Source organism: Ictalurus furcatus, chromosome 6 (assembly GCF_023375685.1).
Source record: "Ictalurus furcatus strain D&B chromosome 6, Billie_1.0, whole genome shotgun sequence".
Classification (NCBI taxonomy): Eukaryota; Metazoa; Chordata; class Actinopteri; order Siluriformes; family Ictaluridae; genus Ictalurus; species Ictalurus furcatus.
Window position 1 is genome coordinate 6,993,977 of NC_071260.1, and position 18,851 is coordinate 7,012,827.

Here is an 18,851-nt window from a genome sequence, read left to right on the forward strand (position 1 = left end):
CGTTTGTAGTAGATTCTGATAGTGTATCCAGTAAACTAGAATTTTCACAGAATGGTGCAAAAAGCAAAAACATCCAACAAGCTGCAGTTATGACAGCAGAAATGCCTTGCTGGTGAGAGCAGGCAGAGGAGAATGGCCAAATGACCACTTTTTACAACCGATGTGAGCAGAAAACCTCTCAGAATGCACAACATATTCAACCTCGAGGGGGACTGGCGACAAGAGCAGAAGACCACATGAGGTTAACCAAGAACAGGAATCTGAGGCTACAGAAGACAATAGCATCCAGTACTGTTCAAAAATATAAAAATATAAAATGCAATATGGTATTTGCTGTATATTTGGAAATAAATGAGCAGATTATTATGACTAGGGGTAGTCATGGTGCAAGGTGTAGAGGCACTGCCAGCTCTCCCTTGTGTAGTATTTGTTACAGTTTATTCCAGGTAGTGGGAAATGCCATATTAGACTGATAATTCAATTGCATACTATATCTAGTTCAGGGAGTATTCACTATTACAGTGAATTTTCAAAGTCAAAATGAATTATTGGTCAACAAGTATTTTGAAGAAAAGCAAAAACTGAAAAATGCTGCTTCTTACATAAGTATTATATTTAAGAGGTTGGACATCACAGTAAGCACTGTTGGATCAATATTGAGGAAGTGGAAGCTGCATCACACCACCCAAGCACTACCTAGCCAAGGCTCTCCCACAAAACAAGACAGAGACTTAAAGATCTGCTGATATTATAATGAAATTTGGTAAATGGCACCGACGCGAGCAGCAGCTGGTCACAGCAGCTCCTGCAGCTATTAATTTTAACTTATTTTTTTCACCTCTTTCCGACTTTCTATCGTTCTGGTTTTATGCCAGACTTTTTATTTCACCTTATTGTCTATATTTGTGCCTGAATTTGTCATTTTAAACGTTTTTCTTGCCGTATTTTGGACCCACCAAGATTACTCGGACAATGCTTGTTTATTCAAGGGAGCAGCTCCTGATGTATCAGATTAGAGCAACGGCCTTGCCGACGGACATACCAGCGGCGCTACAGAGGCACAGGTGAGGGATGAGAGCAAGCACGAAGGTTAGAGAGAAGCGGGAGAGAAAAAGGAGACTCAAACCTTGCCTTCCATCAGTTGTTATGGGGAATGTAAGATCGGCCAACAAGACAGATGAGATTGCACTGCCGTGAGCACAGGGAGGCCAGTTTGTTGTGCTTCATGGAGACATGGCTAACAGGGAACATTCCTGATTCTTTGGTAGAGCTAGCTGGCTTCACACTAGTGCAAGCTGACCGAGGAAAACAGAGCGGTATGAAGAAGGGAGGAGGTATAGCTGTCTTTGTTAACTCAAATTGGTGCCACGCTAGACACATAATGGTGAAGGAGAGCATGTGTACGCCAGATGTAGAACTACTGGCTGTGGGACTGAGACCATACTATTCGTCCAGGGAGTTCTCTCACGCCATTGTTGTGACTGCGTACATTCCACCATCGGCAGTAGTGGCATGCGCCTGTAACATCATCCACTCCACCACTGCAAAATTTCAGACACAACACCCGAGCGCACTCATGATAATTAACAGGGACTTCAACCATGTCCCCCTCTCTAAAACCCTTACAAACTTCACACAATATTTAAAATGCAAAACAAGGGAGAATAAAATCTTGGACCAGCTGTATGCCAATGTGAAGGGGGCATACAGCTCCACTGCCCTTACCCCTCTGGGCAGATCAGACCACAACTTGATCTACCTTGCATCTGTGTACAAGCCTGTAGTCAAACAGCAGCCTGTCACCACCAAGTTCGTAAAGGTGTGGCCAGTGAGGCCGAAAAGGTCCTGCAGGACTGCTTCGACACCACAGACTGGGACCTGTTCCTTGAGGATCACGCAGAGGACACTGAGGGACTCTCCCAGTGTATTATGGACCACATACGCTTTTGTGAGGACAGCATTGTACCCACAAAGAAGGTCCGCTGTTTTTCAAACATCAAGCCATGGATCAACAAAGACATTAAAGCCCTCTTAAACAGGAAAAAGAGAGCATTCATGGAAGGAGACAATATGGAGGTCAGGTCCAAAAGGAGCTAAGGAGGGAGCTGAGGAAAGCAAAAACACAGCTACCGGGAGAGGCTAGAGTGCAAGCTGGAAGAAAAAAAAAACAGCACCAAAGAGGTATGGGAGGGCATGAACAGGATTACTGGGCTTAAAAATTCCAGACCAGCCATGGAGGGCAGCATGGAACATGCAAATGAGCTAATCCGGTTTTTCAACAGGTTTGACTCAGCCCCCACCCCTGAGAGCTCAAATGGACATTCGCACACTCCTGATGATGTGGACAATACAGGAATAATCACAAACACAGGCACCCCAATGACCCCCTCCCCCTCCACCTCATTAATAACATCAAGCCAGGTGAGATGGGAGCTATCCAAGCTCCCAATCAACAAATCTATGGGCCCAGACAACATCAACCACAGGCTGCTCAAGGTGTGTGCCACACAGCTTGCAGGTGTGTTTCAACACCTCTTCAATCTTTCTCTAAGGCTGAAAAAGGTGCCCCAACTGTGGAAGACCTCCTGCATTGTTCCGGTGCCCAAGAAAAGTCATCCCAGTACCTCAAATGACTACAGACCTGTGGTGCTGACCTCACATGTCATGAAGACCTTTGAGAGACTGGTCCTGAGGCACCTGAAGCTGATCAAAAGTGACTCCCTTGATCCGCTGCAGTTTGCATACCAGATTGGCGTGGACGATGCAATCATCTACCTACTGCATAGGGCTTACTCACACCTGGAGAGGATGGGAAGCACATTGAGAATCATGTTTTTCGATTTTTCAAATGCATTTAACACCATCCGGCCCCCCCCTACTTGCAGAAAAGCTCTGGGACATGCGGGAAGACCACAACATGGTGGCCTGGATCATGGACTATCTCACCAGCAGACCACAGTACGTCCGACTGCAGGGCAACCTGTCAGATGTGGCGATGTGCAACACCGGCACACCTCAAGGAACTGTGCTTTCACCCTTTCTATTCACCATATACACCTCTGACTTTAGCTACAACTCTGGTACATACCACCTCCAGAGATTCTCTGATGACTCCTCCATCGTGGGTTGCATCAGTGAAGATAAGGAGGAGGAGTACAGAGGCGTAGTGGAGAGCTTTGTCAGATGGTCTGAGGATAACCACCTTCAGCTGAACATCTGGACTGGTAGGAAAACACTGAAGCTCTCTACCGGAAGGGACAGAGCAGACTGTTATTTCTAAGGAGGCTCAGGTCATTTGACGTGAGCAGCAAGCTACTGCAGATGTTCAATGAGTCTGTAGTAGCCAGTGCCATGTTCTTTGCTGTGACATGCTGGGGAGGTGGAATTAAGGCAGGGGAGGCTGACAAACTCAACAAGTTAGTAAAGAAGTCCAGCTCTGTCCTGGCAGAATTGCTTTAGCTCTGTCATATTCTTTGGACGTCTCATGTGTATGGCTTTCTTCAAGTCATTCCATAGGATCTCTATTAGGATGAGGTCTGGGCTCTGACTTGGCCACTCCAAAAGGTGGATTTTGTTTTTCTGAAGCCATTCTGTTGTGGACTTGCTCTGGTGTTTTGGGTCGTTGTCCTGTTGCATCACCCAACTTCTACATAGTTTCAGCTGACGTACAGACATTCTCACATTATCCTGAAGAATTGTCTGATATACTTGGGAATTCATCTTCCCCTCAATGATTGCAAGCTGGGCAGGCCCTGATGCAGCAAAGCAGGCCCAAATCATGATGTTTCCTCCATCATACTTTACGGTTGGGATGATGTTTTCATGATGATATGCCGTGCCCTTTCTACACCAGATGTAGTGCTGTGTGGTTTTTCCAAATAGTTCAATCTTAGTTTCATCAGTGCAGCAATGTTCTTTTTAGTAAGCAGTGGCTTCCTTCGTGGTGTCGTGCCATAGATACCCTGCTTGTTCAATGTTTTACGTATTGTACACTCATGAACAGAGATGTTAGTCAGTTCCAATGATGCCTTCAAATCTTCGGCTGTCATTCGGGATTGTTTCTTTACCTCATTGATGAGTCTTCGTTCTGCCTTTGGTGTTATTTTGACTGGGTGTCCACTTCTTGGTAGAGTAGCAACAGTCCCAAAGTGTCTCCATTTGTAGAATGTTTACCTATCTGTAGACTGGTTAATTTCTAAAGTCTTTGAAATCACTTTGTAACCCTTGCCAGCTTTATGTAAATCAACAATTCTTGATCGTAGATCCTCTGAAAGCTCTTTTTGGAGAGGCATGGCTCACATAAGCGTGTGCTTCTTGTGCAGCGCAAACTCCAAAAGTTTGAGGGGTTTTTATCAGTCAAAGTAGCTGTAGTCCACACCTCCAAACTCATTTTCTTAACGAGACTCCAATTAGCTTTTTTGAGGTCATTAACTCAGGGGTTCACATATTTTTTCCACAAGCACTATGAGGTTTTTTGGTTGTTCTCAATATAGACATGAGGGATCAGAATTTGAAAGTGGAAGGTGCATCACACCACCCAAGCACTACCTCTACAAGGTTACAGATTACAGTGGTTGAGAGTGGATTGAAAGTACACCAGACAACCCTTTCAAGAGCTCTGCATAATTGAGGACTGTGTGGGAGGGTGGTGAGAAAGAAACCATTGCTCAAGAGCCACATGAAAGCAGAATAGTGAACCAGTGAACGTGTTTTTTGTGGGTTTTGGTGTGATGAGACCAAGATCGAGATACTGTATTTGGGCAGGTTTCGAAACACCATGTGTGGTGCAAACATATATAACACACCTAACACAGGCCATACCTCAATTAACACCATCCCAGCAATGATATGGTGTGGGGAAAAATATGATCACGCTCTGGGGATGCTTTTCATCTTCAGAACTGGTGGATATTACAAGAGAACCTGCTGCAGTCTGCTAAAAAACAAAAATAAACTAAAAGCATGGAAGAAATTTTACCTTTCAGCAGGGCAATGATCCCAAACACTAAGGCCAATGCAATGCAGGAGTGGTTAAAAACAAAAAGGTGAATGTTCTACAATGGCCAAGTCAAAGTCCAGATCTGAATCCCTTTGAGAATCTTTGGCACTATTTGAACATTGAAGTCTACAAACAACGTCCAACCAACCAGAAGAACCTGTAGCAAATCTGCCAGGAAGAATGGGCAGAAATCACTCTCAAACAGTGTGCAAAGCTGGTTTGCACTTACTCCAACAAACTTAAAGCTATTTTTCCAGGAACAAGTTTGTTCTACCAGTCTAAGTACTAGTCTGAAGGTTTGCTTTAAGATCATATTGGTTTGCAATAAAAAAAAAATACTGGTTGGAACAATCTGTGAAAGTGTCATTTGTAATCCACAAAAATCTGATTATTTTTCTTTTTCAAGGCACTGAATAGAAGTATTCACCCCACATGAACTTTTCCAGTGTTGGATGTCATCTTCAATTTAATACATAAATATAAAACTATAGTCATGTTAAAATCCTTATATTTATATTCAAAAACAGGGTTTAAAATTTTTTTAAAAAATCTCATGTCAGAAGTGGGATTCGAACCCACGCCTCCAGTTGGAGACCAGAATCCTCCATTAACCAGGGGAAGGGTTGAACCTTGAGTCTGGCGCCTTAGACCGCTCGGCCATCCTGACACTGGAGAACAGGTTGGTGGTGCTCGGACTTGAACTCAAAACCTTCAATCAGATGCACAAATATATATACGGTGGTAAGAAAACGTGTGAACCATTTGGGCCCTTAGACCGCTCGGCCATCCTGACACTGGAGAACAGTTTGGTGGTGCTCGGACTTGAACTCAAAACCTTCAATCAGATGCACAAATATATATACAGTGGTAAGAAAAAGTGTGAACCTTTTGGAATTTGAATGAATGAATGAATGAATGCCTTTTTTCTGAATAAATTTGTCATAAAATGTGATCTGATCTTCATCTAAGTCAAGGGTATTGAGAAATATAATGTGCCTAAAACAATAACACAAAATAAATTCTGATCCCTCATCCCTTTATTGAACACTCTCATTGAACATTCAAAATGGCAGTGGAAAAAGTAAGTGAAACCCCCCCCCCCCCGGCAGCAATAACCTCAAACAGGCGCTTCCTGTAGCTGTGGATCAGACCTGCACATCGTTCAGGAGGAATTTTAGCCCATTCTTCCTGGCAGAACTGCTTTAGCTTGGTCATATTCTTTGGACATCTCATGTGTATGGCCCTCTTCAAGTCATTCCATAGCATCTCTATTGGGTTGAGGTCTGGGCTCTGACTTGGCCACTCCAAAGGCGGATTTTGTTTTTCTGAAGCCATTCTGTTGTGGACTTGCTCTGGTGTTTTGGGACATTGTCCTGTTGCATCACCCAACTTCTACACAGTTTCAACTGACGTACAGACATTCTCACATTATCCTGAAGAATTGTATGATATACTTGGGAATTCATCTTCCGTTCAATGATTGCAAGCTGGCCAGGCCCTGATACAGCAAAGCAGGCCCAAATCATGATGTTTCCTTCACCATACTTTACGGTTGGGATGATGTTTTCATGATGATATGCCATGCCCTTTCTACGCTAGATGTAGTGCTGTGTGGTTTTTCCAAATAGTTCAATCTTAGTTTCATCAGTCCACAAAACATTTTGCCAATACCGCTGTGGAGTGTCAATGTGCTCTTTTGCAAACTTCAGGCATGCAGCAATGTTCTTTTTAGTAAGCAGTGGCTTCCTTCGTGATGTTCTTCCATAGAACGCTGCTTGTTCAATGTTTTACGTATTGTACACTCATGAACAGAGATGTTAGCCAGTTCCAATGATGCCTTCAAATCTTTGGCTGTCATTCGGGGTTGTTTCTTTACCTCATTGATGAGTCTTCATTGTGCTCTTGGTGTCATTTTGACTGGGCGCCCACTTCATGGTAGAGTAGCAACAGTCCAAAAGTGTCTCCATTTGTAGAATGCTTGCCTAACTGTAGACTGGTGAATTTCTAAAGTCTTTGAAATCACTTTGTAACCCTTGCCAGCTTTATGTAAATCAACAATTCTTGATCGTAGATCCTCTGAAAGCTCTTTTTGGCGAGGCATGGCTCACATAAGCGTGTGCTTCTTGTGCAGGGCAAACACCAAAAGTCTGAGGAGTTTTTATCAGTCAAAGTAGCTGTAGTCCAAACTCATTTTTCTTAACGAGACTCCAGGCGTGCTAAAACCTGACTCCAATTAGCTTTTTTGAGGTCATTAACTCAAGGTTACACATACTTTTCCCACAAGCACTATGAGGTTTTTTTGGTTGTTCACAATAAAGACATGAAAGATCAGAATTTATTTTGTGTTATTATTTTAGACATATTATATTTGTCAAAATTTTATGACAAATTTATTCAGAAAACCATGAAATTCCAAAAGGTTCACATACTTTTTCTTGCCACTGTATACAGGTGATGGAATGGGAAAGTGTGAGCAAAATAATCATCACATGTCATTTGTGAAACAAAAGTAGTGTATTAACTTGACATTTTATAAGAAATGGCACAGTGTACAGTAACTGACTGATGAGTATTTTTTAGATGGCGCATACAGTGCCTTCTGCGAAACCCCTGAATTAGTTCTGGTGCAACCAGGTGCCATAAGAAGTCACAATTAGTTGAATGGAGTCAACCAGTGTGCAATTAAAACGTCACATCACCTCAATATAAATACACTGGTTCCTGGAAGATCCTATACTTTGTTAGAGAACATACCTAAACAGACGGCATCATGAAGATCAAGGAACCATAAAAACAAGTCTATACAAACATCTAAACAAAATAACCCAAACTTTGAATATCCCAAAGAGTGACACAGAAGCCATTATTTAAAACTACCATAACAGGCTAGTGACCTAGCCCTGATATTCCTACAATACCAGTGTATATACCCTTTAAACTCAATGTAAAGTTTTTCAATTTAAGCTTACAGTTGTACTGTCACTGTCCAGTAACATACAAATGTGTGTGTGTGATTTCATAACACAATGGAAATTGTGTGTGTGTGTGTGTGTGTGTGTGTGTGTGTGTGTGTGTGTGTTTTATATAAAACTCATAAAGTAACATGAAATTTAAAGTCCTATTTTGTCTCATTCCAAGAAAGTGGCAGGCCAAGCAGCAGTGGTAGAAGTGGGAAAGGCACGAGCAGGAGCACCCGCTCAGTTTGAGACCAAGCCTAATGCACATCTGCAGCATTACAGGCAGCACTGTAACCATCGGGACCAACTGCAGCACCAGCCATGTGTTCATCAACCTCCTTTTCCACCTCGTCTTGCTGCACAAGAACCCATGGAGCTGGAGAGGCCGGCCAATAGACTGAATGCTCTGGAGCCATACCAGCTGTGAGTGTGTGTGTGTATGAGAGAACTGAAAAATGTGTTTTATTATTTTAGTGGACAACAGATGCATTTGGATGGAGATGGGAGGATTAGAGTTATGTCTGTATGTTAATATGTAAGACAGATGATAATGGATGGAAAAGGGATTGACAGATAGCAGATGGCTCTCTTGTTTCTTTATGTCTCTTTTTCTAGTGTGGCAGCAGCAAGGGAGGAATACCTACAGAGAAGACAAGAAGCCAGCCAGTACAAACTCAGAGCCGAAAAACAGCTGGTAAGATGCGTGCAGGCACACACACATGCACACACACAAACACACAAACGCACACACACACACACACACACACACAGACGTTCACACGCACACACACAATAGTTTCACTGTTAGTCTTAAAACTCTTACGTAGCCTTATATCGTACTGTATGCAGGGGCTGAGGCCAAGTACAGCAGATGCTGAACGGTACAAATGCCTTGATGAGAGAGCCACTCCACCTCAGCAAGGACCACATGACAAAATACAGGGACAACAGGTCTCTAGGACTGCCATTTGGTTGTCTTTTGAAATTATAGATTAATGAATTGTTCATGCAGTGTGTGTGAGTATATGGTTTTGTGTGTGTGTGTGTGTGTGTGTGTGTGTGCAGGAGTATCTCAGGCAGTTACAGCAAATCAGGCAACATTATCATGATGAGATCAGAGAGATGAGGCAGAGAGCCTATGTTGAGGTAACACACACACACACACACACACACACTAACTACAGAACAGTGGACCCTCCAAAAAAAAAAAAAAAAAAAACACCGGCAGGAAAGGCACTCACTCGAACAGTAATTTGTTTCTACCCACCAACAATAATTCTGAATTAACCCAGATAGATCAATTCAATAATTCAGTCACTTGAATAACGGAGCCCACATGAATGGCTTGGAAGCCCAAGCCAATAGAAAACAAAAGAGAAATTAGTCTCTGTTTAGGGAAATGTTAGCTACATAAGTTTCATAAACAACCTGATTAATTTCCTGCTTTCATTGTACGTCTCCTCAGGTCCAGCCAAATGTAGCAGGTGCATACTTGTTGGAGCGGCCTACAGAAAATCACACACATCCACCCAGTGAAGAGCAAAAGGTAAGCACACACACACACACGCACGCACATATGCATGCACACACACGCACACACGCACACACACAAACAGAGACACATAAGCTTATTGCTTTTCTCTTTAGCCCACAGATATGGAAAAAGCTCTGAGGCAGATTCTCAAGCAGAATCAGAAAGAGAGGAGAGAGCTGCAGAAAAAATATAATGACAAGGTAGCTACATTCTTCAAACTGTAGATGTACACATGGGAGCCTTCACTGTTCATCAGCACTGAAGGTCTCCCCTCTGTTACGCAGAAAGGAGTCATGTTTGAGATCAAGCTGCAAGGTGACATAATGCAGGGTGAAGGAGACAAAGAACCACAGGAAATGAATGAAAAGAATGAGGTAAAATACTACTTACAGTAAAATACCCTATAACGTATTACGTTATATATGATGAACAGCCATAACATTAAAACCACCTGCCTAATATTGTGTAGGTCTCCCTTGGGCCACCAAAACAGCTCTGACCCATCAAGGCATGGACTTTGCAAGACCACTGAAAGTGTACTGTGGTATCTGGCACCAAGACATTAGCAGCAGATCCTTTAAGTCCTGTAAGTTGCGAGGTGGGGCCTCCATTGATCAGACTTGTCCATCACATCCCACAGATGCTCAATTGGATTTAGATTTTGGAGAATTTGGAGGCCAAGTCAACACCTTCCACTCTTTGTCACGTTCCTCAAACCATATCGGAACAATTTTTCCAATGTGGCAGGGCGCATTATTCTGCTGAAAGAGGCCACTGACATTAGGGAATACTATTTCCATGAAGAGGTGTACTTGGTCTGCAACAATGTTTAGGTAGGTGGTACATGTCAAAGTAACATCCACATTAATGCCACATTAATGCCCAAGGTTTCCCAGCAGAACATTGCACAGAGCATCACACTGCCTCTGCTGACTTGCCCATAGTGCATCCTGGTATGCACATGCACACATGATGTAAAAGAAAACGTGACTCATCAGACCAGACCACATTCTTCCACTGCTCCATCTGCGTGCTTTTCATGTTGGACAGGGGTCAGCATTGGCACTCTGACTTGCCTGCAGCTACGCAGCCCCATACGCAGCAAGCTGAGATGCCCTGTGTGTTCTGACACCTTTCTATCATAGCCAGCATTATTTTTTTCAGCATCAGTGAGCCTTAGGCACCCATGACCCTGTCACTGGTTCACCAGTTATCCTTCCTTGGACCAATTTTGGTAGGTACTAACCACTGCATACGGGGAACACCCCACAAGACCTGTTGTTTGGAGATGCTCTGACCCAGTCATCTAGCCATCACAATTTGGCCCTTGTCGCTTGCCCATTTTCCCTGCTTTCCCTGCTTACCCATAATCCTGAGCATATTCCTAGTACCTCCTGATTAAAAGCAACCTCAAACCTGATGCTGCCACCACCATGCTTCAAGTCTACATAAGTGTTATGATTTATTTGTGTGATAGAAAATCACAGGAAACTTTACCAGTCTTTTATTAAACTAACAAGTAAAATGTTTTTTTGTTTTGTTACAGAGGTTGATTTAGATGTGAGAAAACCATTTTTGCTATAATACATTTAAATAATAATACATTTAAATGTGTCTATGTGGCTGCTTGCCAGGAGGATCCTCTGAATCAAACACTGAAATTTGATGCAAAGCTCAAATTCTGGAGACCTGCAGGTGAGACTGAAATCAAGCATGAAGAAAGATTCGAGGAAGGTAGGAGTGAAAAAGGAGAGAAGCATGTGAAAAGAGGGATGTGGCGACATGAAGCTCCTAAAACTCTTCTGAATGCTCTGGCAAACATGGAGGTCTCATCCATTTGCTCCACATATTCATCTACACAGGGTAAGTGGCACATGAAGAACATGCACACATATACAATAAACAATGAGCATGTAAAGTCATAGAGCAGTAGGAAGTATTTGCAGGAGCGCATTAACTGCACTTATTGGAAAACATGTGCTTAGAGAAACCCTCGACTGGCCAGTGTTGCTCTATTTCCCACCTAGAGAATATGGTGAATTATGGTCCTCTCAGCCACAGATGTCAATATCAGAATTCAAATTAACAACATCTAGCAGTTCCCCACTCAAGAGTCACAGTATTAATGATATTGGGAAGACCAGGTCCTGGAGTCCAGAATTCATATAAACACCTGCTTATTTACATTTTTTTAATTGTAGCCAGACCTACTGATCAGGAAGAGAAGGAGCAATGTTCAGAAGGGCGGCGAAAATGGACAGACTGCCCACCTGATACACTCCTTAATGCTCTGGCTAAGGCACAGCTCACCAACTCTACACTGGGTAACATGGCCAAGTATACAGTAGAAGCTGATGAATGTAAAAGTTTTTCTGTCACATTATTATAGAAGCTTATTCAGTATACATTGTACATATTGATGATGACTCTTTATTGGTCACACTTTATTGGGGTATTCTTTGTGTACCCCAGCATGTCAGGAAGCTGAGCACCTGACATGCTCAGAGCACAGGGTCAGCCATGATAGAGCACCCCTGGAGCAGAGAGGGTTAAGGGTCTTGCTCAGAGGCCCAACAGTGGCAGCTTGGCAGAACCGGGACTTGAACCCCCAACCTTCTGATCAGTAACCCAGCACCTTAACTGCCAAGCCACCACTGTCCCCATATTCTATCCTTTTATAGGAAAAAAAATCAACAATGACTTGGTGTGATTCAGCCTGACACAAACCATAGTTACTCTTTCCACCCTGAAGTTGATTATTTTCCTATAACAGCATGTGCTGAATAGTTTTATTCCTCTTACACCACAGCAAACAATGTTTCATTAATAAACAGATAAAACATTATTTTTTTATCCATTGATAGTTGCATTTAACGTTTTCAAATGTCAGTGAAACAAGTTAGTTTATTTCCTCTCTCTCTTTCAGTTAATGAGACAAAAAAACGTACCTTGTTATGTTAGCGAGCAACCAAAAAGCATTCTCTGAATTCAATTCAGCTCAACTCAATTTTATTTGTATGGAAAGCTGTCACAAAACAGTTTTATAGAAACATATAAATTAATAATATACAACAAATTTATAAATTTTTCCCTTGCACCATCAAGTCCTCTGTTCTGAAGACTTTCTTGTGGTGTATAAGTTAATGATAATGATAAATAATATGAGTCCCTGAGATTGAGGTCTTATTATAGAAACAGTAAGACATTCGAGCGAGCACATGAACATGGGGAAATCAGAAAAGTACTTTTTTTACAGCACTGTATTCAGTTAGCCAATGCTTTTACCCAAAAGTGTTAAGTGAGATTTAATCCGATCCAAGCTTAGAACTGAGTAGCGAAGGGTTAAGCACCAAGTTTAAGGGCCCAACATGGACACTTTGGCAGAACCCACTATCATTTTGTTGCTAGCACAGAACCACTGTGGTAGCATGTAACAAGTTTACTAAACTTACTGATGGTTACAAAGTGCTGAAAGTGGAGACTTTTTCCATAAAAGATACGGTGCCCTCCACTAATATTGGTACCCTTGGTGAAGATGAGCAAAGAAAGCTGTGAGATTTAGTTTTTATTGTTTATCTTTTGTTATATTTTTGATTTTTTGTTAAAAAAAAGTCCCAAAAATACTCTGCTCTCATGGATAGCAAACAATCGCAAACACAACACATGTTTGTTAAATGTCTTTGTTATATATAGATATGCAATAATTATTGGCACCCCTGTGAATTAATATGAGGAAAAATATATTTGAAGTATATTCCCAATTATATTTTACATTTTATTTTTAGTACACCTGGGTGACTAGGAACAGGAAATTGTTCAACCATGACTTTCTGTTTCACAGGGGTATAAATATGTGTTAACACTTAGGCCAAATTCCCTTAGTCGTTCATAACAATGGGTTAGACCAAGAAATATAGCTATGCAACAAAAGGTTGTTGAGCTTCACAAAATGCGAAGTGGCTATAAGAATATAGCAAAAGCATTGAAAATGGCCATTTCCACCATCAGGGCAATAATTAAGTTCCAGTCAACTGGAAATGCTATGAATTAACCTGGAATTGGGCATGTGTCTATATTGTCTCAACCCTCTGTGAAGAGGATGGTTCGAGTGGTCAGAAAAATCTCCAAGAATCACAGCTGAAGAACTGCAGAAGTTAGTTGCGTCTTGGGGTCAGAAAGTCTCCAAAACTACAATCCGACGTCAGCTACATCACCAAGTTGTTTGGAAGGGTTTCATGAAAAAAGCCTCTACTCTCATCCAAAAACAAACTCAAGTGTCTTCAGTTTGCCAGACACTACTGGAACTTCAAATGGGATCATGTTCTATGGTCAGATGAAACCAAAATGTTGAAACCAGAGGTAGTTTTGGTGCACACAGAGTGGTAGCCATATGAAAAAGTTTCTCATGCCCACGTTTAATTATGGTGGTGGCTCTTTAATGTTTTGGGGCTGTTTTTCTGCCAGAGGACCTGGACAATTTGTTAGGATACATTGCATCATGGACTCTATCAAATATCAACAGATATTAAATGAAAACCTGACTGCCTCTGCTAGAAAGCTTAAAATGGACTGTGGTTGGATCTTCCAGCAGGACAATGATCCAACACATCCATCAAAATGAACACAAAAATGGTTTACTGACCACAAAATCAAGGTCCTGCCATGACCATACCAGTCCCCTGACTTGAAACCCATAGAAGACCTGTGGGGTGAACTGAAAAAGAGAGTCCACCGGCATGGACCTCAAAATTTGAAGGATCTGGAGAGATTCTGTATGGAGGAATGGTCTCAGATCCCTTGCTATGTATTTCCCAACCTCATCAGGCATTATAGGAGAAGACTCAGAGCTGTTATCTTGGCACAAGATAATGGCTGAAATGATGCCAATAATTGTTGCACAACTATATTTAACAAAGATATATATTTTTTATAAACATGTGTTTTGTTTGCAATTGTTTTATATCCATGAGAGCAGAGTATTTTTGTGAATTTTTGGGATAAAAGATCAAAAGGTTAAACAATAAAGATAATTTTTCACAGCCTTCTTTGGTCATATTACGAAGGGTGCCAGTATTACTGGAGGGCACTGTAAATAAACATCTCCTCACAAAAAACTTTACTATATCAAGGATTAACTGAGCATTTGACCTTCCAGTCAGGAATCCAACATCTTAACCCCTGAGCTACTGCCCATTATTTTTTTTTATACACACATTATATATATATATATATATATATATATATATATATATATATATATATATATATATATATATATATATATATATATATATATACATATATATATATATATATATATATATAAATTTTAAGTTGAGTCTGAAACTGTGAAACTGTGTTTACACAGGTTTTCTTTGTCTGATGGTGCATTTTGTCTAAAGATATAAAACCATTAATTTGTAACAAATTCTTAATAATAGAATAAATCAGAAAATGAGGAAATACTTTTTTATAGCACTGTAATTCATTTGGCTGATGCACTCCAAACCTAGAACTGTTTAAGGGCCCAACATTGGTTCTTTGGGAGGACTCTCTACAGTCTTACTTTTTTGCCTTTCTCTACTTCTTTGTCAGGAACAGTCCTACCATTGAATGAAGACAGTGAACTGGAGGAAGGGAGTGAAAAGATTGTGGAAGATAAAAAAACAGACAACACTGACGATGAAGGAGAGGACGACTCTGACGTGGAGGTGGACAAGGAGCGCTTGGAGCCCAGATCAGATGATGATGACACGTGAGCCTTGGCAAAAAAAAAATCAAAGCAGCAAAGCAAAGGCTTCTCAAACTTTCAGTTCAGGTCAAAACCATGCAGTTAGATTGTTGTGTTAAAAATGCTTGGCTTAATAAGAAAAATACAAGAACCAAATGTTGTTTCTAAAAGACCATGGTGCAACACATAAAAGTACATAAAGAGTACATAAAGTGTAAATACACAACAGTGTAAGATGAATGTAGGACAATAAATACACAGAACAGTATGTGCAGAACAATAAATATACAGGACAATAAATACACAGAACATGGACTGTAAATTATTGAGTAATGTAGCAACAATAAGTGTAGCAGCCATATTGGCAGTTGTAGAACCTGGTCTGTGAGGAAGACATGGGAGACAGGTGGAATTTTAGCCAAGCTCCGGGCTTGCGTTTATTCAGTGTGTGCTTTTCAGCGCACTTTGAAAAACTTAACAACACATCACAACTCATGGCTCTAGCTATGTCAAGGCATGTGTATGGCGTGTGTACGGGTATGTGTGCATGTGTGTTTGGCAAGCTCTGCCAGCTACAGTTTAAAACCTTAAAATTTACTATATATCTGCATATATATATGACCTAAATCATCATCAGATTTTCACACAAGTCCTAAAAGTAGATAAAGAGAACCTAATTAAACAAATGAGACAAAATATTATATATAATATACTTTAATATACTTGGTCATTTATTTATTGAGGGAAATGATCCAATATTACATATCTGTGAGTGGCAAAAGTATGTGAACCTTTGCTTTCAGCATCTGGTGTGACCCCTTTGTGCAGCAATAACTGCAATTAAGTGTTTCCGGTAACTGTTGATCAGTCCTGCACATTGGCTTGTAGGAATTTTAGCCCATTCCTCATTATAGAACAGCTTCAATTCTGGGATGTTGGTGGGTTTCCTCACATGAACTGCTTGCTTCAGGGACTTTCACAATATTTCCATTGGATTAATGAGCAAGTATAATATTTTTTCTCATTTGTTTAATTAGGTTCTCTTTATCTACTTTTAGGACTTGTTTAGGACTGATTACACGCACCTGGTCTCAATCACAATCAACACTATATAAGCACACAGAAAACTTCACAACTTTATGAAGTAATGCTCAATGTATTATTTCCTGACTTACAGTACCATGCCTTTGTTGTGCTTCTTGCTATTCTGGTCTAGAATTTCTTTTGTTACCTTCTTTTCCAATTTCTGGATTTCTGACCTTGATTTTGCTTCATGTTTTGGATTGTTTGCAAGCATCACCTGCAACTGTAACTATTTCCACTGCTTGACACATGTGCATAACCCTACTCTAAATACCAGTCCCTCCAGGATTTTGTGATTTTGCGATCGCAGAAATTAATGCAAAACCAAGGAAACAGAACAATAATCGCAAGCGCTTGCAATTTTTCAAAATTACCGCAGATTTGGGCCAAGACGCATCATGTGATGTCATCACAACGCGCCATGTGATATCACCACAACACGCATTCAGCCAAAGCCCCCTTGAAATCACGGGCGTCGAACATGAGTACAGCTATAAAGTCTCATTCACCAAGAAACATCACTGCGAAAGGCAGTGTAAAACAATTTCGTGCAATTAGAATTTCACAGATTCAAGTAGTTTTCGGCAAAAAAGCACAAAAATCTCCACAAATTGCATCGCAAATATTGAAAAAAGCTGCAGCAAAATCAAGCTTTTTTGGCCACAACAATCACAAAAAAACTCCAAACATCCTGTATGGACTGAAACACAAGTAACTTTCCCAATTTAAATACTGACATAACTTTTGGACTTAAGTTACTAAGAATACAGCCCTAACTATGAGAGTGAGAAACCACAGGTTCATGAGTTGTTTCACATTTAAAAATGTCATTGCCTGTTATTTGCCCTTCTACCAACGAAAAGTAGGGTTAAACAGTCTAATGCCTCCTTCTCCCATGTCTTCTCAGGAACTTTGAGGAGTCAGAGGATGAGCTTAGGGAGGAGGTGAAGGATTCCATGAGAAACCTCTTTATTTCGGTGGAGGATGAGGAGGTACAGAGCGCTAAGGAGATAGAGGAGGGTAGGAATACAGAGACTCACATACCAGCGGCCCTGGAACAGAGCCACTCCTAGACTGAGCAAAAAAATTTTTTAAAAGACCCTGAACCCAGAGGAGCACCAAATGTATTTTAATGCAAGTTTAAGAGAGCGCTGAAGTGTATTTACATGTTTTGATATGTATAGGTTTCTGTGTAATAGAAAAAATCAGTAATGGGTATATACTAATAGTTTGAAATAAACATTTAATTACTCCTTTCTTTGCAGTATGGACTCTTGTGACATGACTTTGTCATTGCAATTTCTTAGCTCTGCTCACAACCACACACACATACTCATCTCACTACGTTCTTCCCCAAATGCTTTAGTTTAGTGCTCCTGTAGTTTTGACAAGGACTGGACAACTTGGGCACTGGTGCCCTGGGTTTAATGTTAGTCATTACTCTGCTAGCTCATCTATAAACACCTCTCTCCCAGTACTTACCCATTTTAAAACATGCCCCCACCTGTGACAACATTTTCCTCTGAATTCTCACTACTGTAATGTGTTAAGATAAATTTTTTAGTGTTTGATTTTTTTCCTAAAAAACAAAATAAAATACTAATATTTTACATTATTACTCTAAAATATTATTATATAATATTTTGTAAATAAAATGTAAATAGTATGAAGTTTTGTGCAGTCCCCTCTAAAACTATCGGAATGGCTAGGCCAATTCATTTGTTTGTGCTCTACACCAAAGACATTTGGGCTTGAGATCAAAAGATGGATATGGGACGAGAGTTTAGAATTTCAGCTTTTACTTCCTGGTATTTACATCTAGATGTGTTAAACAAACTTAACACATAGAACCTTTTGTATCAATCCACACAATTTTTAGGCGAGCAAAAGTATAGGAACAGATACAATCCAATACAACTGAACAAGATTTAAAGACAATATGTTTAGAAGAATGGGCCAAAATCACACCTGAAAACTGCAGCCGATTCATTTCTTCATACAGGAAGCGTCTTGAAGCTGTCATTACAAACAAAGGCTTCTCCACTAAGTTTTAAATAAATTTCAGTTAGCGTGTTCAATAATTTTTTCTTGTGTCATTCCACTTTATTACACGTTATAAATGTGAAATACGTCTGTATCTGATTCCATCAATATGTTTTGCAACCATAAGGTTCCGAAGGTTTTGGGAGAGCTCTTTGCTTGTACCCATCGTGAGATGTTTCTTGTGTGAAATCTTGGTAACGAAAAGACTTTTTATAGATCATCAATTTACTAACCCAGCTGATATAAATTTGCACAGATAGGGGCTATAATTACTTACAGATTACAGCTGGTTCCTTGCCTTGGAGAACTGCTTCTTCTTAGCATGTTCAATACTTTTTTCCTGTATCATTCCACTTTATTACACTTAACTTTATTTATGGATTTTAATGTTGTGAATTCTTTATTTTTCCAGATTTCTTGACTTAATACTGATGTCTGGCGAAAATTTCATGTGAATAGCCTCATTGGAAATATATTTACTGAAAAAAATGTTGACACATCCAA

General features: G+C 40.5%; 1 protein-coding gene and 1 non-coding gene across 6 annotated transcripts in view; one reads left to right on the forward strand and one right to left on the reverse strand.

Moving 5' to 3' along the window:
• The window catches only part of LOC128608562 (serine/threonine-protein kinase Nek3), a 40,943-nt gene extending 23,375 nt beyond the window's left edge, over positions 1 to 17,568 (forward strand). For all 5 annotated transcript variants that reach the window (XM_053626371.1, XM_053626373.1, XM_053626374.1 and 2 more), the window contains 11 exons: positions 8,138 to 8,379; positions 8,572 to 8,650; positions 8,806 to 8,907; positions 9,022 to 9,102; positions 9,422 to 9,502; positions 9,604 to 9,690; positions 9,775 to 9,864; positions 11,125 to 11,353; positions 11,692 to 11,814; positions 15,086 to 15,245; positions 17,212 to 17,568. In XM_053626371.1, coding sequence (XP_053482346.1) covers positions 8,138 to 8,379; positions 8,572 to 8,650; positions 8,806 to 8,907; positions 9,022 to 9,102; positions 9,422 to 9,502; positions 9,604 to 9,690; positions 9,775 to 9,864; positions 11,125 to 11,353; positions 11,692 to 11,814; positions 15,086 to 15,245; positions 17,212 to 17,377 — 1,440 coding nt within the window. In that variant the 3' untranslated portion in view covers positions 17,378 to 17,568. The remainder of the gene's footprint in view (positions 1 to 8,137; positions 8,380 to 8,571; positions 8,651 to 8,805; positions 8,908 to 9,021; positions 9,103 to 9,421; positions 9,503 to 9,603; positions 9,691 to 9,774; positions 9,865 to 11,124; positions 11,354 to 11,691; positions 11,815 to 15,085; positions 15,246 to 17,211) is intronic.
• Positions 5,554 to 5,666, reverse strand: trnal-caa (transfer RNA leucine (anticodon CAA)). Its single transcript has 2 exons — positions 5,629 to 5,666; positions 5,554 to 5,599 (listed from the first exon to the last, which is right to left on the reverse strand). It is a non-coding gene; the product is annotated as a tRNA-Leu (tRNA).
• Positions 17,569 to 18,851: the final 1,283 nt, after the last annotated feature.